The following is a 22,575-nucleotide window of genomic DNA, read 5'->3' on the forward strand; positions in this document are numbered from 1 at the left end:
AAATGTCGACACCTATATAGTCCAAAGATTGTCGATGCTTTTTTCTGTCGTCATTGTGGACGCTTTTTATGACCACATAATTGAATTTATCGTCCATATTTTATATTCATGCGCCATCTATAAATACTGCGATGCTTTAAGATGTCTAATTGTTGACTTTAATTTTTGTCCCAAACATACTATGACGCTTTTTGTTGTCCTCATGATAGCGGTGGAAAATTTTTTAAGTCATAATACTTGACAGCAAAAGGCGTCCTGAATTATATTGTAGGTTTTTTTTTTTCATAAAAAATATCTATTTTATTATTTATTTGTAATAATTATATAATATTATTTTTAAGGGATATATATATATATATATATATATATATATATATATATATATATATATATATCAAATTAAACATAGCAGATTAAAACATGAAATTTATATTAATTAAAGTTAAAATCAAACAAAAATACTAGCTACATAACTTTATCCAAAATACCATCATCCGATCCTAACAATCTTGTCAAAAAAATAAAAAATAAAATTACCATCCTAACAATCCGAACTTTCAAAATATATCATCTAAATAACAATGTACAATATAGCAGCTAAAAAAACCCTTAGATCGAAGCTTTGAAATTAAAAGCTATAACTAGCTAGCTAGGAATGATCTAATTAACTACATAGGATGCATCAATGCGTAGGTAGTACTGTAGTAGGCTAGTTTCAAGTACGTAGCTCAAGATTCCTTAGCTTTGCTTTCCTGTAGCGCTGCATCCAAAACCTGAAAAAAACAATAGTTTGCAATATTCGTCTTTTAATTTATCCCATCAAGTATTATTTCAATACATTATTAAAACCTAATAAATATAAGCTAAACATTTGGAGTGTGCTGAAATTTGGAGTACAACAGCCAAATTTACCTGATGATTTAACACCCTATAAAAATGTTGTCATTGTTGACGATGCATTTGGAGCAAACCCAGATGGAGACGATACAGCAAAGCCAGTCACAGGGCCTTGAAAGACCAGGCTTATATAATTATTAAATCAAATTTTATTGTAGTATAGCCTATCTAAAAACTAACACCAGATTTACATAAATCATTACAAATTTAAAGGAACATAAATGATATATCATGCATCAACAATCTATGGTGGGAGAAAGGAAAAAGATATTTCATCATAAAGCACTAATATAAAGAAGAAACAGATTGGCATGCAAAGGGAAACAATACACAGGAAATACAAGGAATCAAATCTTATAATAATTAATTCTCTCATCCTTCTTACACAACAGTATTTTAACAAATACCTCCAAACCTATTATATCATAGCAACCCACATAAACAGAAAATTGTATTGTTGAAGTAGCAAATTTCTTTCACAATAGCATTTAGCCCAACTTTAAACTACTAATAGAAACATTGTAAAAATAATAAATTCTTTAGATTTTTTGTTTTTTGACAGGAAATTCCTTAGATTCAAAGGACCATAAATACAACAAAATCATAATAAGTAGATACCTGTTGGTTTTCCACTCCCAAGATTGATTTAGCACAATCCATAAGTCCTGTTAAACTCTTTCCTTCACAAACTGCACCGACAACTTGAGAGAATTGTCCAATAAGTGTTTTAAGAAGATTGTTATTCTCTTGTACTTGGTCTTTTAGCTTTTCATTTTCCTTCTCAAGTACTTCATTTTTTTGTTGCAGAGCAGACACTTCTTTTACATTATTATCCATTACTACAGTCCTTTGTCGAATTTTTCAAGACCCATCCTTCCTTAGCAAAGCATGCACCCCATAAATGTCATTCTTTCGAACCCCAAGTCCGTAACCTGTAGAACGATCAGGGATTTCTCCACCATGCATGGTCTGTTCAAAGGCTTCATCTTCGAGTTCCTGTTGAGACTTAGAAGGGTATAATATCCTCAACTCTTCAACCTTGGCTTTTGCATCATCCTAAATAAAATTTAAGTTAATAATGTAATAATAGAACATCATTACTACATAAAGTATTTGGCTTAACAAAACTTATTTAGATATTTTACCACAAAATCTTCAGTGACTGTGCCCGGAAGAAAGCTTCCATCCTTTCCTGTATGTTCTTGTATCCAGAGAGCTAATAAGCTCATTTTTTCTCTATGCTCATCTTCCTATAAGTAATAATGTATCAAGAATTATTCAAATATGAGGAATAAAGTACCATAATCAGTCGATAACAAAAGAGTTTAATACATATTATGCATGGTAATTAATACTATTATTTCATACATAATCGGCTTGTCGGTTCGTAAAACTTTTACAACCAAATCTATGTAATTGATTTAGGTTGGCTCGTGCTGCTTTTTCACATGTTGCTAGTGTCTGCACTCACATTCAAAGAGTTGTAAATAAAATAATTAGACGTATATAATAAATAAGAATCACACATACATAACTAGACAGTGGTATACTAATCATCAGTTTACTTATTATTTTATTCCTGAACAAGACATATGTTGCAAGACATATTATTCAAGTAATTGATACAATGTTAGATGATTGTTAGAAATTAATGCATAAATATAGATTCATGTAATTAAACTGTAAAATGTACTTACTTTTCCTGTCTCTATATCCCAATACTTAAGAGCTTTACCTAATTTTGACTACTAATCCTATGCGGTGGTACAGCGTTACACATCTCTTCTAAACTTTTTTCTTCTGGTTTGTAGTGATCCCTCTTAAGAGTGAATTTTTATTGCCTCCAACTTTTATTGAAATTCTTGAGGGCTGCTTTGTTATATAGTTCACCTTCTGGAATTATAAAGCGATCCTTATGCATGAAAAACAAATAATTCAAGTAAGAATGGTCACAAGTTTATAAATATATGAATCTACCTATAAATAATTCAAGTAAAAATGGTTTCACATACTCTTATCTCTGTGATTATCTTCTTTTTAAAATGCTCATCAAGAGCATGCCAATACAACTCTCCTACCGGACAATATGTCTCTATCTTTGCAATACTACCAAGGAATCGGATCAAAATATGTCCACCTTTCTGAATGGGTTGGTATAAATCAATAAATTGAACATAGAATCTGACACCATTATTACTCCAGACATCAATTGGCTTAATATAACCACTCAACAGTACAATATGACCATTTGCATCTGCATAAAGGAATAGGACTTATAATTTGAAAAAATGTGTGTTTTTAAGATGACATATGCATGATAAGAATAAAGTGTATTAATAAATAGAGAAGAATATAGTGAACATACCTATTGTCATAAACTCTTCCTTGTCATCAAAATCTATAAACATAGGCCAATCAAGATGAGACTTTGACCGCAGATATTTGAATGGTTTTAAGCCTTTTTCTAATGCTTCATTATAACCAACATCAGGTTGTTCTTCTCTTTTCTCACGTAAATTATGTGAGTTTGAGTTAGCAGCAGGGTATTTAAGGGGCTGGTTAGAATTAGGAGAAGTAGAAGGGTTTGAGTTAGTAGCAGGGTATTTAAGGGGCTGGTTAGAATTAGGAGAAGACGTAGAAGGGTTTGAATTGGTAACAGGGTATTCAAGGGGCTGCTCAGAATTAGGATAAGAAGTAGAAGGGTTTGACTTAGTAGCAGGGTATTTAAGGGGCTGCTCAGAATTAGGAGGAAAAGTAGAAGGCTTTGAGTTAGTAACATGGTATTTAAGGGGCTGGTCAGAATGAGGAGAAGAATTAGACGGGTATGTTAAAGGTTTTGAAGCTATAGAATATGGGATGTTAGGTGAGATAATGGATGAAAGAGTGGATGACTTTTTTTCCTTCATAACTTGATGGTAAATTAGGTACCTTATGTGAACTTGAAGCTGGTGAGTTGGATGATGATGGTACTTTGAGTGGTAATGCCTCTAGTGCCTTACGTGAGCTGGTTGCAAATGATGGTGCCTTTAGTGAGGTTGTTCGTGCCTTTAGTGAGCTTGCTGATGAACCAGTTGGTGGATTTTTCCATACAGGTCCAACTTTGTTTTCATTAGGAGGTTGTTGGGCACTCTTTAATGTTTTAAGACAAGGAGCCACAACCTTTGATGTAGTGTTAGTTGGTGGAGAAAATGGCCCCCATTTAATAGTCGTGGGAACTTGGGACATTTTCTCAGTAGCATACTTTTTTGTTGGTTGTGATGCATCTTCACTCATAGATGTAGGGGGTGCAGTAGATGCAACTCTCTCTCTCTTCTTTCGATAAGTCATCTCCTGCATGACAAGTAACACATGATTATGCTCAGTATATAAAATCATGTTATGCATATCTAGGTAACATATAAAAGAAAAAGTATACATAACAAGATCAAAGTCGCATCAATCATTAAATAAGGCAACATTTATGTACAAGATAAATATTATAAGTTATGTCACATAAAGACCATCATCTCTTAAAAAATCATCACAAATCAGAATATATAATTAAATAAAATCCATAATTGAATAATGAATAGATGTTTAAAACAAATCCAAAACTAATAATGAACTTATACGATCAACCACAATGTAATATTCTCAAATGAAATATGTCATTCTAAGAGCTCTTCATCATCGGGTATATCAAACAAGTCTCTAGGTTTAGTTTTAATAACATGAAGCCATCCTTTTTTAATCTTATCTTCAATGTAAAAAACTTGTTTGGCTTGAGACGAAAAAATAAATGGATCATCTTGCAAATTCCGACCAGTGTGCATTAACTTTAAAAAACTGACACAAACGCCACCATTTAGGTATGTTTTAACACCCCCTATGTACATCAACCCCAATCACAACGAAACATTATAGCCTTGAAAGAACCGTAATAGTCAAAATCCAATATTTTGTTGAGCTTTCCATAATACTCTTGGCCTTCGGCTTCAATCATAATTCCAGAATTTTGTGTCTTTCGAAATCTCTCACGATCCACGGTATCAAATTTGTATCCATTAATCACCACACTTTTCATCTTTTTTACCCGCTTACTTAAACCACCGGCTAGGGACTTTCTCAATATTCCTTCTATTGTGCTATCATCTAGGTTATGGACCTAGAATTATGAAAGAATTAAGTTACACATTGATGGGTATAATAGTAACTATATAAGAAAAGTTTTCAACATTTTTAAAGCATATAACCTGATTTTTCAACCAATCGGCGAATTCTTTGATTATCCACTGGCTTTTGATGTATTCATTCGATTGACTTCTTCCGACTTGATTCTCTTGTTGTCGTTTTTGTTGTATGAACTCACTTTTCAGAATGAAAAATTGTGTCAATACCATGAGAAGAAGTGAATATACTATAAAATTACTCATAACATATACTACTTACTCAAGAACTGGTTTCATTTCATCTGAATGCAGCAATATGTAGCGATGTGCTTGCATTAAACTTCTGTCATCAAGGTGTACATTTTCTTTCTTTCTAATTACACGACCACCGGAATTGTATATATAGTTATTAATATTTGGAACACCATCCTCATTACTTTTTGGTATACTGAACACCGTCTCAATACTTTCTAAATATCTTGAGCAAAATGTAATTGTCTCCCATAAAAGGAACCCTTCTTCTATAGATCTTTCAGGTTGTGCTTTAATACTTACATGCAATTTCAGAAAGGCCAAATATCTTAGAATATAACAAAGAATATGTATGTTAGTGTATACTATAAAAAGATGACTGAGACATGTAAAATATCCTTTTATAAGGGTGAAGATTAAGATATATGTATTCACCTTTCAATGGGATACATCCATCTGTAATGAACGACTCAGCCGAGTTTAACCTCATCCACCAAATGAATAAGCAAATGAACCATGATGGTGAAAAAAGTTGGTAGAAACTCTTTTTCCATTTTGCACAGAGTTAACACAAGCTCCGTCTGAATGGAATCTAATTCTTTACTATCAACAGCAGGTGAACAAATCTTCTTGAAAAAGTATGACAACTCCTCAAGCAAGTCAATAACTTTTGTGGCATTCGTTGCTCTTAAAGCAACCAGAAGGATATCTTGCATAAGGATGTGGTTGTCGTGGCTTTTCAAATTAATAAGTTTTTGCTGCTTCAAATTGACACATTTTGTAAATTAAACCCATATCCATCGGGAACTCTAAGTCTGTTTAACATTTTTAGAAATTGTTCTTTCTCTTCATTAGATATGTTGTATGCAGATAGAGGCATATATTTTTGAACCCGATTAGGATTAGATTGTAGCCAAAGATTAGATTTTATGTTTAGTTTCTCAAGAGCCTATCTAGCTACCGCATCATCTCTACTTTTTTCCATATCTAAAAGAGTTCCTAAAATATTGTCACACACATTCTTTTCGATGTGCATGACATCTAAATTATGTCTAAGAAGATTGTGTTCCCAATATTCCAATTCAAAAAAAGCACTCTTCTTCTTCCATTAAACATTACCAGCTTCATCTTGACCATCATCATCATCGTTTTTTCTTTTTTTAGAATCTTTTTTATGCTTCCATTAACGTATTTAACCCTTTCTTGCTACTTCAAAATTTCAGTCCCACTTAAGGAAATTGGAGCAACACCATACTCCTTTTTCCCATTAAATAAATGAGCTTCTGAGCGACAAGGATGATTAATTGGCAACCATTTTTGATGTCCAGGATAAACAATTTTACCACCAAATCTATATGCATAAGTAGAATGGGCACAAGAAGGGCAAGCTTTATAACCTCTTGTACTCCATCTCGACAACATAGCATATGCTAGGAAGTCATTTATTGTGGAGTGTAAGGCTGCTCGCAACTTAATGTTTTCTCTACTATAAGCATCAAAGGGATTTACACCTTTCCACAACAATTTCAACTCATGGATTAATGGTTGCAAGTATATATCAATATCGATACCAGGACTATATTTACCTGGAATAATAAAGGACAAAATAAAAGACAATAACTTCATGCAAATCCATGGGGGAAGATTGTAAGGAATCAAGACCACCAGACATGTGCTATAATTAGTATTCATTAGACGGTATGGGTTAAAAACATCACTAGCTAAACCCAATCTCACACTACGAGGGTCAACAGAAAATTCCTTATATTTTTTATCAAATTTTTTCCAAGCCTCACCATCTGCAGGGTGCCTTAAAATCATATCATCTACACGACCAAAATGCCATCGCATATCTTCTGCTGTTTTAGAAGACATATAAAGCCTCTTCAATCTAGGTATGAGAGGAAAATATCGCATCACTTTAGCTGGCTCACCTTTCTTAAAATGTTTCTTTCCTTTCTCAATTGTCTCACTCTCCATCCCTTTCACAGTTTTTCACCTTGATGTATTACACTAATGACATTCTTTTTCATCAGCAAACTCACCCCAATATAACATGCAATTATTTGGACATGCATGGTGTTTTGGGTGTTTTTGTCCCTCGGGAGAGTTACAACACAAAAACTGATCCGGCGTGAGCTGTACCTGCAAAATAAACAGAGACACCCGTTGGGTGGTGCTCCGCCTCCGATGAACAAGTTAGTAACTTGAAGGGAGAGAAAAAGGTGCGGAAATTTAGGTGGGTCTCTGCTCGGATTCCAAGCTCAGATGTCTCTATCACAGGGACAGTTTGTAATAAATGTTTAAAACGTGTCCTCCAAAAGAGGGAAATCTCCCTATTTATAGGGTCCTCGGGATTTGTGCCCCTGATTAGGTCACTAAACCCTAATCATTGGCGGGCTGCGCCGCATTGCGGCTTTCTCGGGATTTGGGCCTGAAGGCCGCCATTCCTCCCAGGTTTCTGGAGTGACACGTTTCAAGCAGGGATAGGTCCACCTTGGGCCATCCTGGGGCTGACACGTGTCGTCCTCTGATTGGACCACGTGGCAGGGTAAAATTACCCTAAACATTTGCCCCTCACAGATGTGACGTGGCACGCCACGTGGCATCTGTGACACGCGTCACGCTCTGGTTGGTGGTAATTTTACCACCAAAGAGTAATCGTTCACCTTCCGAGTAAATTACGGGAATGCCCCTGCATTTACCCCCTATATATAGCCGTTTACCCTCATCATTTTGTACGTTTACAAAAATTTTCAAGAGAGACAACTTTGAGAGAGCAAAAGTCATCCGTTTGAGTCAAGCGCAAGCGAGAAAACTCGTTCTTCGTCAACCCAGCCGTACCCGTCTATCTTCAGTTATCAAATCTAAAGGTACCGTCTCTGCCTCTCTCAACTCTTTTTCCTTGTTTCATCGCTTGTACATATTTCTTGCAATAAATGGATGCATCACCAACACACACGGCACAGCCTAGGATAGAATCCAGCCGGTCACCGGGGACGGCTGAGTCTAGGACTGGGAGTGCCGTCTCGGGGTGTTGGGACCACCCTTTTGCTTGGATTCCGACCATTTATGTGTCTGTGCAAGACATAATGGCTCGGACTATGTAGACGGCTGTCGATCCGGATTACCGAAGCGAGGGCTCAGGCGGCCAAACGCTTGAGGGAGATGCGTCTGGTTAGAGAAACCAGACGGCTCTGGAGAGATCCCCTCCGCGTGCCCCTTCGTCTCCCGCAGATTCCTTTTTGGAAGAATGCGACCAAGACGGCGACGAAGCCGTCTCAGCTCCTTTGCCACAAACTGAGGGGGAGACGGAGAGTGACAGCTCCGCCTCCACTTCTGAGAGTTGTGACGACTTGCCACCGCTTTAGGATAGCGAGGAGGAGGAGAGAAAGAAGTGGAGTGAGAAAGACGACCCCTTCAAAATCCACGTCTCAGCCAAAGACAGGGGTCACATGGAGGAGAACTTAAAAAGATTTAAACAAATGCACCCGTTAGGAGACAGGTACAAGATCAGAGTGTCGCCTGAGGACGGCACCATCGTCAGGGAAGACGATCAACAGAACGCCAACAACTACTTCGGCTGTTATGAGGCGGCGTTCAAGGCCGATCTTCGCTTTCCCCTCCACCAAGCGGTGAAGGCGATCTTGAGAGGCTACGGCCTCGGAGTTTGGCAACTTACCCCCAATTCTTGGGCAAACATCTTGGGGTATGTTGCCGCTTGCGAGCTCCAGGGGCTCCATCCCGGCTGAGAAGCTTTTGCTAAGATGCATTATCTTAGCTGAAGCCGAGGGCGTGGTACACTGTAACCACATATCCCCAATACATGATGACCTTAGACAAGGTCTCCAAATTTGACGGCTGGAAGCACAGGTTCTACCTGCTGTCGGCTCCCAGCAAGCGGGAAAACTACGAGTTCCGCCAATACAATAAGAAGCCCAACCTGATGGGCCGAAAGTGCGCTCTTCCCCGGATCCCAGACGAGGACTTTGACAAAATAATTGAGGCGGATTTTTTCGGCCTCACGGATGCAACCCTGTCAACCGAGGAGACAATAAAAGTTACCAAGAACTGGATCCCTAAGAGCGCCTGGTTCAGGGATGAGTATTTCTTAGCCGCCTGCGGGCTAGGAAACATGTTTACCAAACGTATGCGCCTGAGTTAGTTCACATCCGCCTGTAGTACTTCTGTATCAGAATTGCTTGATGATGTATTAATCAACTTTTTTCTTTTTGCAGAAGAAGCTTTAAGCATGTTGCAGACGGAGAAGACACCCAAACGATCCTCTGCAACCATCCGCAAAGAGCTTGCGGAAAAACAGGCGGCCGCAGTCAGGGCCAAGGTAAAGAACGCTTGACTCTTTCTTAGGTTGGCCTCAAAGTTTACTTTCTCCGGATGCTAACTTTAACTTGGTTATTTTCACAGGGAGGAGAGGTAGGAAAGACGTTTGAGAAAGATCTCAAAAGGGCCAGGGAGGACTCCGCCTCCACCCCTAACAAGACCAAAAAGTCAGCCTCCGCCTTAACTCCTGGCGCCTCAGCCGTGAACCAAAAGATGCGGATAGGGGGGCGAAACGAGAGGATAGGCGGCAGTCTGTGCCTCGACCTCGTCAACCCCTTATCAGCAACCGGGGGGTTCACCACGCCTGCAAGCGGCTCCCGCTTGGCAGGCTCTGAAGTAAGAACCCATTTGAATCCCCGCGGGTTGCCTTTGCGAGTGAAATCCCACTCCCAACAGACGTCATCCTCACACGGTCGGCAACAGATAGGTGCTGCCTTAATTTCGCACTCATCACCTATTGATTATGGTGCAGATCAATCTCCCCGCTGGCCAGACGTCCAGAAGCATGCTAAAGCCATGCTGGAGGCGGTGAGCAAGAAGGACAAGAACGCTATCCCTGGGATAGAGACGTTCAACCTGGAACGAATCTTGTCCCTGAAACTAAAGCAATCACAATGACATAGGCGTCAAGAATCCAGCAGCTGGAGGCGGACCTGAAGACGGCAAACCAGCAGGCGGGCGACGCTGAGACGGCTTAGAAGGGGGCGGAGGAAGCCTAGAAAAAGGCGGAGGAGAGCCTCAAGAAGTCTTAGGAGGCGCTCAAGAAGGCCCAGGCGGACTTTGGCACACTCCAAGGTGTTTCTGAAGAGAACACCAACTTGAAGACCAAGGTTGAGAAGCTGGAGAAGGAGGCTGCTCAGGCTCGGATAAACTTTGTAGCTACTCTGGAGGCGGATTAAAACCGCCTTGTTGCTGAAAGCGATGCTGACAACGATGCCTGCATGAAGATCGCCTGGGCTGCCTTGTACCCAGACAAGGATTATGGCATCTGGGCACTGCTCACAGGTACGCCGAAGATGTGGTGTACTTGAGAGAGAAAGGTGAGCCTGAGTCCTTCGACGCCTGGGCTAACGCCAACACTGAGCTTCCTGCGCTAGAGCTTCCTGGTCCTGGTCCTGGTCCTTGTGAAGTGCATGAGATTCCCTCCGATGATGACCAGGAAGAGCCGCCTGCGGGCCAGAAGTGATTTTTTAACGGCAGTATGCCAACTCTTTTTTTTATTTTTTCTTTAATCTGCGGCAGTATGCCAATAACTTGCTTTTCTGGCCTGTGTGCCGAGTATTCGTGTATTTATCGGCTGAGGAGCCGGGTAATCAACAATTTCTATCTTCTCCCGGACAGGGTCCTGTTAACATTTGATCCACTACAACCGTTTGGTTGGGTGGACTTTTTATGAATGCACCGACTGAGTCGGTTTTGATCATTTTGCATTTATGTTTGGATTTCAATTTTTTGCCTTTGTGCGTATATGCCTGATTTTTTTCTAACTTATGAAAAGCATGCGGCAATTTTTTGCCTAACTTATTAACAGCTGGTTGTCCTTGCCCCTGGACGGCTGTGTGGTTGGTTTCCAATAGAGTTGGTTGATTGACTTGGGAACGTCTGATGCTGCAAAGAGCATGCTACTTTTGTAAGTCAATCAATCACAGTAGTGGTTGGCCCAAACCAAGTGCACAGCCGTACACCAACAGGCGTTCCAGTCACTACCCAAGCGGTTTTTCCCCGTCTTGGTAGAGATTGCATAGCCATTGCACAACTCTTTTTCCCCAATTGGGATAGAAAATGCAACTTTGGAATAAATAACCTAAGTGAGAACTTCAGCCGGTGACCGACTAATGTCTAGGGGCATCCGGTATTCGGTAACTTGATCATTCTTCACAGATCATTGACGGCTATGAGATGACCAATTCGGTCGTTCAATTTTTGTCGTCTGCATAGGTACGTAGAACTGACAAATAGTCTGTTCTCTGCGACGATTGCACCCGGAGAGGTGTCGCCGGACACCTTTGTCCATGTTGGGACATGCGGTTTTATAAAATAAGCAACCATCCGGTTGTTTTAGCCTTTGGTCTTGTTTAGGACCGGTTGTATAGCCACTAAGCGTTTTTGTGCTTAGCTTTTAATCAGAGCATTGGCCGAGCGTTATTACAACATTAAATTTACACTAAGTGTCGAACTTAGTTGGTTTAAACAAATAAGCCCGTCTGGGTATTACCCAGACGGACAGGCAATTATTAAATCATAGCAAGTATCAAACTTAGTTAAATAAACAAAGGATCCATCTGAGTATTACCCAGGCGATCAAACAAATGTAACCTTTACTAAGTATCAAACTTAATTAGGTAAATGAAGAATCCGTCTGAGTATTACCCAGGTAAATGCATCCACCTCGTTGTTGTCCGACCTAGGCACTTGATTCAGACGGAATTCCTCAAGTGCCCCAGCCTCTCTTCTTTGACTACCTGAAGGTATTTGATCATAGCCGGATGAGTTGCCTCATATTTTCCAGAATCAGAGTAGGCGTCAATTTTCATTCCCCCTGCCGCCTTACACATACGGATACCGGCTAGCAAGGCTTCACATTCTGCCTCATTGTTAGAGGCCTGAAACTTGAACCGTAGTGCATACTCATATCTGTCCACTTCAAGAGACTCGTAGATTACACCTGCACCACAGACGTTTTTTGTAGAGCTCCCGTCTACATACACTTTCCAAACCTGATCAAGATTATCCGGAGCCACCGGACGGGTCATTTCAACAATGAAGTCGGCAAACGCCTGACCTTTCACTGCCTTTCTTGGTTCGTAAGTGATTTCAAGACTTTGCATTTCAATAGCCCATTTCAACATTCTCCCGGATGACTCCAAGGTGGACATTGGCCACTTGAGTGGCTAGTCGGTGTAAATCACCACCGGATGTGCTAGAAAGTAAGGCTTCAGCTTTTTGAATGCCATATACAAAGCAAGACCAAATTTTTCAACCATGGGGTACCGGAGTTCAGCATGTTTGAGAACATGGCTAATGAAGTAAACCGAGAGCTGAGCGCCGTCTCGCTCAGCAAAGAGAACGGCACTGAGAGCGTGATCTGAGACGGCTAAATACATGTACAATGTCTCCCTAGGCAAGGGACTAACCAGCCTAGGTAGAAAATGCAAATGTTCTTTTAACTTCTGGAATGCCGTCTCAGCCTCGTCCCCCCATTCAAACCTGGTCTTCTTCATGATTGCTTGGAAGAAGTAAAGGCATTTGTCGCATGACCGGCCGAGGAACCTCCCCAAGGCGGCCAGGCAACCGGTGAGTCTCTGAACTTCCTTGACAGAACGGGGTGACATTATGTCAATCACCGCCTGTATCTTCGGGGTTAGCCTCTATCCCCCTTTGATCAATCAGAAATCCGAGAAACTTTTCAGACTCAACACCAAAGACGCATTTCTTGGGGTTTAACATGACCTTATGCTGCCTGAGGGTGGTGAATGTTTCTCAGAGATCAGCAAGGTGATCCGCCTGTTGCTTGGATTTGACTATCATGTCATCAATATACGCCTCCACATTCCTCCTAATTTGATTAATGAAGACCGTATTAATCATCCATTGGTAAGTGGCAGGCGCATTTTTCAAGCCAAATGACATCACAGTATAACAGAATAACCCCAAATCAGTGACGAAGACCGTCTTCTCTTGATCTTTCTTCCGGAGGGGTATCTGATGGAAGCCAGAATAGGTATCCATAAAGCTCATTAAGGCGTGACTGGCTGTAGAGTCGACCAGACTGTCAATCTTTGGAAGCGGCTAACTGTCCTTTGGACACGCCTTGTTGAGGTCTGTGTAATCAACACACATGCGCCAGGTCCCATTCGGTTTTTTAACAAGGAACACATTGGCCATCCAGTCGGGGAAATTACAAGGCCGAATGAACTTGGCGTCAAGCAGCTTTTTGACTTCGGCAGCTGCCGCCTGACTTCTTTCCTTGCCGTGGTTTCTTTTCTTTTGCCGGATGGGCTTCTTTTTGGGGTCCACGGCGAGTTTGTGGACAGCGAGATCCGGGCTGACGCCTGGCATCTCTTCCACTTCAAAGGCAAAAATGTCTTTGAATTCTTTCAGCAGAAGGTACAATCTTGCACCCAGAGTAGCATGAGCAACCGTCCCAACCTTTATAGTACGCTCTGGACGGCTGTCATCCAGAGCGTCATCCAGAGCGAGATCAATGTTTTCACCAGCCGGTTGGGGACGGAGCTCGTCTGACCGTTCGCCGGCCAGTGATTGCTATTTTTTCTCTTTCTTCACCTCCACCAGCAGAGGTGCCTTTCTTTTCTTCCCGACTGCTGGTGGGGCAGGTACTGGCTCGGCATCCTTGACATTGTCAAGGTCTATTGGTTCCTGGCCACCTGGGGCCACAGTATCTTTGACGGCTGAGAGATAGCACTCCCGGGCCGTCTTTTGATCCCCATTCAAGGAACCAACAGAGCCGTCATATCTCTCATACTTGATGAGCATGAGAGACGGGATGATAACCGCCTTGGCTTTGTTGAGAGTTTGCCGACCAACGATAATATGTTGTAGGCGGTCAACTCCTCAACGACCAAGAATCTGACGACAATATGTCGTCCCTGGCCTTTCTCTCCCAGCCGGATTGGTAAGTCAATTCTTCCAGCTGGGTAGACCATCCCACCCCCAAAACCAACCGAGGGGTGGTGACCGAATACATGTTGTTGACATTGTATTTCAGCTTTTGCAGGCACCGGAGGCTGATGATGTCTGATGAGCTGCCGGTGTCAATAAGGATCTGTCTAACCAGCTGGTTGGCAACCTTACATTCAATGACGACCGGGTCATCATGCGGACGGCGGACGCTGCCCCTGTCCTTCTCAGTGATCAGGACGTCTGGGAAGGAGGAGCTTGCAGATGCCTGCTCATCATCATCTTTGTCCATCTTTCAAAGATGGCTCTTGGTGCCCCGGATGGTAGGGCCACCACATGAGAACCCGCCTGCTATTGTGTAGATCGGCTCCTTGTCGGCATCCGAGCTACTACAGGCTGGGGGTTAGTCTTGGAGGACTGACCCTTGTTCTTTTTCTTTGCCTCGGCTGGGGACTTAGAAATGTAGGACTTTAACATCCCCTTGTCAGCCAAACGGTCCAACGCCCGTTGAAGGCTGAAGCAGTCGTTGGTGTCATGGCCAACTTCCTCATGGTATTGGCAGAATTTGTTCTTGTTCCTTGATTGAATGGAACTTTTCATTGGATTCGGCTTCTCTAGGGACAGCCGGTCCTTAATTTCCATGAGGATGGAGTTGCAGTCCATGTTAAACTCGTACTTAGTGACGTACGGTTTAAATTATTTCTTTTTCTTCTGGGACGGCTGGTTAGAGTCACTAACCGCCCAGATTTCTTTTCTTTTCTTGCTCTCTTCTTTATTTTTGGCTGGCTGAGCAGGCCGGCTGTCTTTCTGTTTGTTAGACTTCTTGGAGTCCGACTGATTACCAGGCGAGCAGAGGTCGGTTGCTTGAATATAGCTTTCCGCCTCCTTCAGGGCCTCCTGTAAAGTGAAAGCCCCTTTTCTGACTAGGTCGAACTTAAAAGTCGACCCGTCTCTCAGACCCTTGAAAAAGTCTGTAAAAGCTACCTCATCAGACAGTCCTTGAATCTGAATTCTAATCAGATTTAACCGCCTGACATAGGAGCGCAGCCCTTCTCTCTCCCCTTGCTTAATGGTACTCAAGTCCAGGCTTGTTTTCTTAGCAGGGATGTTCATTGAAAAGTTGGAAGCAAACAGGAAGGCAAGCTTCCTGAAACTATCAATAGACCCGGCTGGCAAGTTGCCAAACCATTGTTGGGCAATGCCCTTCAATGTAGCCGGGAAGCATCGACACCAAGCGGCATCATCCAACCCCTGTAAGTACATGAGGTTGGTGTAAGCCATGAGGTGATCTTCCGGGTTGGTGGTACCATCATAGGTACCTACCAATACATTCTGAACCTTGGCCGGCTGTGCCGCCTCGGTTATCTCCCAGGTGAACGCAGAAGGTTGTTCACCCAGGCGAAGTAGACGGAGCTTCCAATCCAGTGGCTGGACATCCTGACCTCCAAAGAGGGTCGGCTGCATGAAGTGAGGGGGATACTGACCGTACACCTGAGATGGTACATACGGTACAGTTCCTATCATCTGAGGGCCAGAATGGACGGTATTACCGCCTGTTTGGCTCTCATGCAGGGAAAGTGCATTCCCTGTAGAGGTGTTGTTGAAGTTGTCAGGAAAGTTCGACGTGGAAGCTGACTCAGACAACTGTTGATTTCTCTTCCGGTTGATGATTTCCCGGGCATCAAGAGTTGATTTTTTACTTTCCACCGGATGTTGAGTCCGGCGGGTATTGTTGGTATTCCTCTTAGGAAGAAGAATTTTGGACCAATCAATGGTCCCGGCTACCATCTCCTTTGGATGACGAGTGGGCTACCGATCTCGACTTTCCCTTTTCCAGAGGAGTCTTCTTGGCCGACTGGCCTCTACTTGGGCCAGCCCGGCTCTTAGTGATCAGCTCTTTAATTTCACCCTTGAAACTCGTCATGAATCTCATGAGTTCGTCTCGGGTGACGGGTGTTGATCCAGCTGCCGTATGGGTTTCCCCTTCCGGCTGTCCAGGGGGTCGATTTGTACCCGCCTGGGAGGCACCCCGCTCCAGAGTCTCTCTGGGCCGGATGCGTTTGGTTATCAGAGAGCCATCATCGGCTGTATAGGTTTCAACCTAAAGATCTTCATCCTCCTGGTCTGTAAAGACTTCTGGGTCATCGCCCAGAAGATTAGGAGGTGGTACAGACTTTTGAACCATCTTTCAGGTACTCTCCCCACAGACGGCGCCAAATGTTTTGGGTGTTTTTGTCCCTCGGGAGAGTTACAACACAAAAACTGATCCGGCGTAAGCTGTACCTGCAAAACAAACGGAGACACCGGTTGGGTGGTGCTCCGCCTCCGACGAACAAGTTAGTAACTTGAAGGGAGAGAAAAAGGTGCGGAAATTTAGGTGGGTCTCTGCTCGGATTCCAAGCTCAGATGTCTCTATCACAGGGACAGTTTGTAATAAATGGTTAAAACGTGTCCTCCGAAAGAGGGGAATCTCCCTATTTATAGGGTCCTCGGGATTTGTGCCCCTGATTAGGTCACAGAACCCTAATCATTGGTGGGCATAGCCGCATTCTCGGGATTTAGGCCTTAAGGCCGCCATTCCTCCCTGGTTTCTAGAGTGACACATGTCAAGCATGGATAGGTCCACCTTGGGCCATCCTGGGGCTGACACGTGTCATCCCCTGATTGGACCACGTGGCGGGGTAAAATTACCCTAAACACATGGATTTTCTCATATCCTAATCCCAAGTCCTTGATTATCTTGATGCCTTCATAGTAAGACGATGGAAACTCTTCGATAAAAGGAAATGCATCATTTAGAAGTTCAAGCAACTTATTAAATGACTCGGCAGACCAATGAAACATATACTTAAGGTGAAATAAGTGTAATAGAATTGATAACTTTGAGAAATTAATAAACCCCACATATAGACCCTCATTAGAAGCTTCCATAAGACGTTTGTACTTTGCCACTTCTTCATCGGAGTTAGTTGAAGGAATTTCTTCATCTACCTCACAATGAAAATTAAACTCTTCATGCATCATGTCATTTGATCCTTCGTCTTCAAAATCTGATTCACTTAATGATGGGCCTTGGAATTCAGTAGTGAACTGTGCATTGCGGACCCCAAAAGCTTCTATTAGTAGTCTATACCTATCATCTTGAGCTAATTCCTTCCCATGATCACTAAGGGGCTTTAAGGTGTTACTCCCTTCACCCTCATAATGGAAAATCCAATCTCTATAATTCCTATAGAAACCGTTAAAAAAATGTGGCCTCCTACTTCATCTATAGGATACCATTTATTTATCTTACACTGATTGCATGAGCATCGAGTTTTTCCTTCTACAAGACTCTTCTTAGCTTACTCTAAGAATTTCATGCCACCGTCATAATAGGCAGAGTTGCGTTTTCGTGAATCAATCCAACTAGTATCCAAACTAACCATATCTACAGCGAAATATATAATTTATAATGATTATTAATGAGTATTTGATAATACAAAACACTTCAACCACTTAGATCTATAATAATTTTCCTCGTATACTTATTTTAGATTTCACATTAAAAAACATGGCTTGTATAAACTCTGTAAGGAGATATTTGAAAGATTTCATAAGCTACCAATACTAACCAATCATTCATCATTTGGTAAAAGCTTATCTATATTATTATAGTTTATAAATTTTATAATTAAAAGAGTATAAGTGATAAACTAAACCCTACATATGCAAAGAAGTAATTGATTCTCAATATTAACAAGGATGGTAAATAATTTATCAAGGTTTCCCTTTTAAGGTTTCCATATATGATGGTATCAATGTAGTTACACCAAAAGAAAACCCCATGGCAGCATTCACACATAAAAAGAAACTTACACATAGTGACATAGTATAGTCAAAATGCACATAAACATGTAACCATGAATTGTATACAATAATATTTCACTATTCAAGTGCAATGATGTAATAAAAATTTTGTAATCTAAAACAAAAAATAATGTAGTTAAACTATTTGTGAGGGCAATCTATTGTTCTATAACACATTAAATAACATATAAAACTATACACAACATATAACATAATAAAGATTTTGAATAATTACCTCATGATGCAGCAAATTAAATGCCACAAGCTCCGCTAATTAATTCACGAACTATTTTTTGACAAGCTCCTCCCCTTTCACCTAGCAACCACAATAACAACAATGTGACTTTAATTTCATATTTGGCATAGTCTGCACACTCTTATAGGATATGATTTTACAAGACATCAAGGATGGCCAACAATAGTTTATCCTAGTAAAGATAGAAGAAAATATCTTAATCTACTAACTTAGGCAAATACTCAAGCTTGTAGTTGTACAAATGTACAATAATAACTTATATATTTTATACAATATCATCACATTAAAATATATCTTAGCAAGGGAGGATTAGTCATTCAGATGAACTAGTTTAGTAACATGCAACTTGACAGATGCTCAACTACTTTAAAATTTAGAAACAATACAGTACCAATAGCTAGCTTTTTAAGAAATAGAAATAAAAAAACACGACAATATATACCAAGTCAAGTTAAAATTATAATCTTTATTGATATAAACATACATTAATCTAGATTATAAGATCAAAACACTACAATTTATACCTTACAAATTACAAAACCCAACATCAAAAACAAATACAATCAATTTTTTTTTTTTTTTTTGGGAGGGGGGTCGAGGGGAGAACAAACCTCATATGATCATCAAGTAAATACTGATGAATAATCACTTAAACTCTAAACCTCCTATAATAAAAAGAGTGGTTAATATTATATCTCTATAACAAACTTCCAACCAACAAACCCCAAATAAGTTAAAATTTGCAAAATAAAATAAAAAACTAGAAAAATAAACATAATCTGACTTTCAATGTCAAATCCATCCAAACCCAAAATATTTCGTAGAGATACATCTTAAATAATCATGTTGAAAGTTAAGCTTAAATCAGATTGAAAGTATATTAGATACCTCTTAATTAGTTAAATAGTTTTACTTGTCTAATTCAAGTATTGTTAAAAAATTACCCGTCAAAATTACCATAAACAAAGAGGAATTTAATTGATTACAACCTGATTATGATCGTTCGTATCTTCTGCACTGTTCGGAAACCTCAATAGCAAATGCAATTCCCAGAACATCGAACATGCAATGAAAAAACAGAGCAATTTTAAATAAGATATCAACATTAAGCGACCAATTCAATTATTAACTAAATTAAAGCAACGAAATTGATAACAAGAGCTAAGAGATTACCAAAAAAGGACAAAATCGCTACGGGGAAGAACGAAATCCAACAATTGCAAGCCAAATTAACAAAATTTCTAGCGGTTTCGAAGATTCGATCGTATGAGGATGATAGCAGATTATAAAAATTTAGGTTTTGTTGTGTGAGAAATTGAGAATTAAAGGGGGTTTTTTTCTACTCAGTATCAATTTGCTCTACTAGTAGCCTGTATGAGTGAAAAGCATTTTTTTTAATTTTAATTAAACCCTAAGGCAGCTAAAATAATAGCCCTCTTATTTTTTTACTAAAAATTTGAAGTCCCGGGCTAGATTAACGAGTCACGTGCAGTGCATGTTATTTCAGGACGGTTTTTTATGTCACACAATACCTACAATGTAGAAAAGCGCCGGAAAACTAAAATCTAAAGATTTGGGGATGTGAAGCATATGTCAAGAAACTCATTTATGACAAACTTCATCCGAAATCTGACAAGGTTTACTTGGCAAGAGCAATAGAACATGCTACTACTTTCCAAGTAGTAGATATCAAGGCTTCATTAAATTTATTGTTGGGACGCCCTTGGCTTCATGACCTAAAGGTCGTCCCCTCATCTCTCCACCAACAAGTAAAAGTCATAGTTGGGGGAATTCCTATCACCATCGATGCTTCACCTATGAGAATCAAGTCTATAGAAAATCCAATAATTAACGTGGAGCATGATGAGGATGATGAAGATTTATGGGGCTTTAACGAAGAGGTCTCCTTAATCTAGGAGGATGAAAGGAACCCTCTTTGCCATGACCCCCATTCTAACATGATTGTAAATGCTATTCTGAAGAAACAAGGACATTTTCCTTAGATGACCCTAGGAAAGAAGAAAGGAATAGGAAAACTGCTGGAGTCACCTGACCTCCCTAAATTAGATACTTTCGGACTTGGTTTCGAACCGACTCGGAAAGATCTTAAGCGAGCCCAGGAAAAATCAAAGGCACATAGGGACGCTCGCATTCAAAAGAAAGCAATCGCAATGGATCAGTACCTTCTTACACTTAATGGTCAATTCATAAAAAAAGGAGAGGACTATCCATGCCATGAATTTCCCGAGCCATTTGTCGTAGGGATTTGAAATTTTCTTGGATTGTTATTTCACAGATGAAATCCCAACTCCTGTCCATAAGGAGAAAGCACCCCCATGCTTTGACTTTAACATCATGGGATTATTATTTGGGCGAGAAAAGGATGAGCCGACTTACACAGAGGATAACTCCTCGCTCATACAAACAGTCCTACAAAGCAAAAGCTTCGATCTCTCGAAACTAATCACTCCAGCGGAAGGATCACTACAAGGGTGGCGCAAGACCGTCAAGGTGACTACTCCAAGCGAAAGAAAGATATCCATCACGACAAGGCAAGGACCGATGTTCGAAGAGTCGTCTGAGTCAGAGTCAGAGTCTCTCCCTATAGAGTCGGCTAGGTCTTTAGTAGTAGCACCTTCCCCTTCTATCTCTTCTCCTAGAACAGTTAGTGATCAAGTCCCTGAGGACATATCACTCTTTGATGTAATGATCTCAGAGTACAATAATATATCTTCTTCTCCTTACTTCTTGTGTTCTTCTCTAACCCAAGATGACGAGCATTGCTTAACTAACAATGAAAAAGATAAAGAACTTATTAAAGCAATGGAAACACTCGAAAAGAAAACACCGATAATTGAAGAAACTGAGACGGTTGATATCTCAAATGATTCAACCAATAAAAGAGAAGTTAAAATCGGACTGGCACTTAATGAACAAGAAAGAGCTGATTTAATTAACTTACTTAAAGAATTTATCGATGTATTTGCTTGGTCATACGAAGATATGCCAGGCATTAATGGAGAAATAGCTCAACACACTATACCACTAATTCCGGGAATTAAACCTGTAAAACAAAAGTTACGTCGAATGAAACCCGACGTAGCTCTTAAAATAAAAGAAGAGGTCCAAAAACAAATAACCGCAGGTTTCATCAAGGTGTCTAAATATCCCGAATGGGTCGCCAACGTCGTCCCAGTTCCGAAAAAAGACGGAAGATTAAGAATGTGTGTCGACTATCGAGATCTAAATAAGGTAAGTCCAAAGGACAACTTCCCTTTACCACACATCGATATTCTGGTAGATAACACAGCAAATCATGCACTTCTCTCGTTCATGGATGGATATGTAGGTTATAATCATATTCTCATGGCAGAAGAAGATATGGAGAAAACAACCTTCATAACACCATGGGGCACTTACTGCTACACGGTAATGCCATTCGGGTTGAAAAACGCGGGTGCCACTTACCAACGTGCAGCGACTGCCTTACTCCATGACATGATGCATAAAGAAGTCGAAGTATATGTCGACGACATGATTGTAAAATCAAAAGACCGCCCACGCCATCAAGTAGCCTTAAGGAAATTTTTCGAAAGGCTAAGAAAATACAATATGAGGTTGAACCCATCTAAGTGTGCTTTTGGAGTCACCTCAGGCAAGCTTTTGGGTTATGTCATAAGCTCTAGAGGAGTAGCGATAGACCCAACCAAGATAAAAGCAATCAAATCAATGCCACCGCCCAAAACCGAGAAACAGATTCGAGGATTTATCGGCCGGTTGCAATACATAAGTAGGTTCATATCAAAATTGACGACGATATGTGAACCAATCTTTAAGAAGCTTAAGAAGAATGTACCAATAATATGGGATGACGAGTGTCAAAAAGCCTTTCAAAAGATCAAAGCCTATCTTGCAAATCCTCCCGTATTAGCACCAGCACTTCCCGGAATACCTCTTAGGTTGTACTTATCAGTTACCAAAGAGACAATGGGAGCTATGCTAGCACAAGAAGTAGAAGGCAAAGAAAAGAAATCTACTATCTAAGCAAGAAAATGCTCGAATATGAAGCACGTTATACACCACTTGAGAAATTGTGCCTCGCCTTGGTGTGGGCTACAACCAAGCTAAGACATTACATGCTAGTGCATACCATCTTTGTATCTCCCGATTAGATCCACTCAAGTATCTATTCAA

The 22,575-nt window shown here is 40.5% G+C and overlaps 1 protein-coding gene across 24 annotated transcripts; it reads right to left on the reverse strand.

Annotated features, from left to right (window-relative positions):
* Window positions 1–426: 426 nt before the first annotated feature.
* On the reverse strand, window positions 427–19,786 carry LOC110688987. 24 transcript variants are annotated; one of them, XR_002504778.1, is made up of 13 exons: window positions 19,555–19,786; window positions 19,371–19,393; window positions 18,361–19,046; window positions 5,326–6,055; window positions 5,130–5,244; window positions 3,263–4,227; window positions 2,910–3,151; window positions 2,595–2,809; window positions 2,266–2,358; window positions 2,043–2,147; window positions 1,516–1,953; window positions 913–1,008; window positions 427–773 (listed from the first exon to the last, which is right to left on the reverse strand). XR_002504778.1 is itself a non-coding variant. In XM_021865734.1 (6 exons), exons 3-6 carry the CDS (start codon window positions 5,747–5,749, stop codon window positions 4,772–4,774), a joined length of 672 nt encoding a protein of 223 aa, XP_021721426.1. In that variant the 5' UTR covers window positions 5,750–6,055; window positions 18,361–18,441; window positions 19,371–19,542; the 3' UTR covers window positions 4,236–4,771. The 24 variants fall into 24 exon arrangements, 1 of the variants encoding a protein (XP_021721426.1); XR_002504775.1 differs by having other exon boundaries at window positions 19,371–19,398; XR_002504766.1 differs by having other exon boundaries at window positions 19,371–19,410.
* Window positions 19,787–22,575: the final 2,789 nt, after the last annotated feature.

The sequence above is a fragment of the Chenopodium quinoa genome, unplaced genomic scaffold (assembly GCF_001683475.1).
Source record: "Chenopodium quinoa cultivar QQ74 unplaced genomic scaffold, ASM168347v1, whole genome shotgun sequence".
Classification (NCBI taxonomy): domain Eukaryota; kingdom Viridiplantae; phylum Streptophyta; class Magnoliopsida; order Caryophyllales; family Amaranthaceae; genus Chenopodium; species Chenopodium quinoa.

Bases quoted from the DNA above. Each gene is read 5' to 3' on its own strand.
- LOC110688987 (XM_021865734.1), bottom strand. The intron at 5,245-5,325 runs GTAAGTAGTATA...CATTCTGAAAAG, and splicing joins GAAATGAAACCAGTTCTTGA to TGAGTTCATACAACAAAAAC. The intron at 5,042-5,129 runs GTTATATGCTTT...TCATAATTCTAG, and splicing joins CCGATTGGTTGAAAAATCAG to GTCCATAACCTAGATGATAG.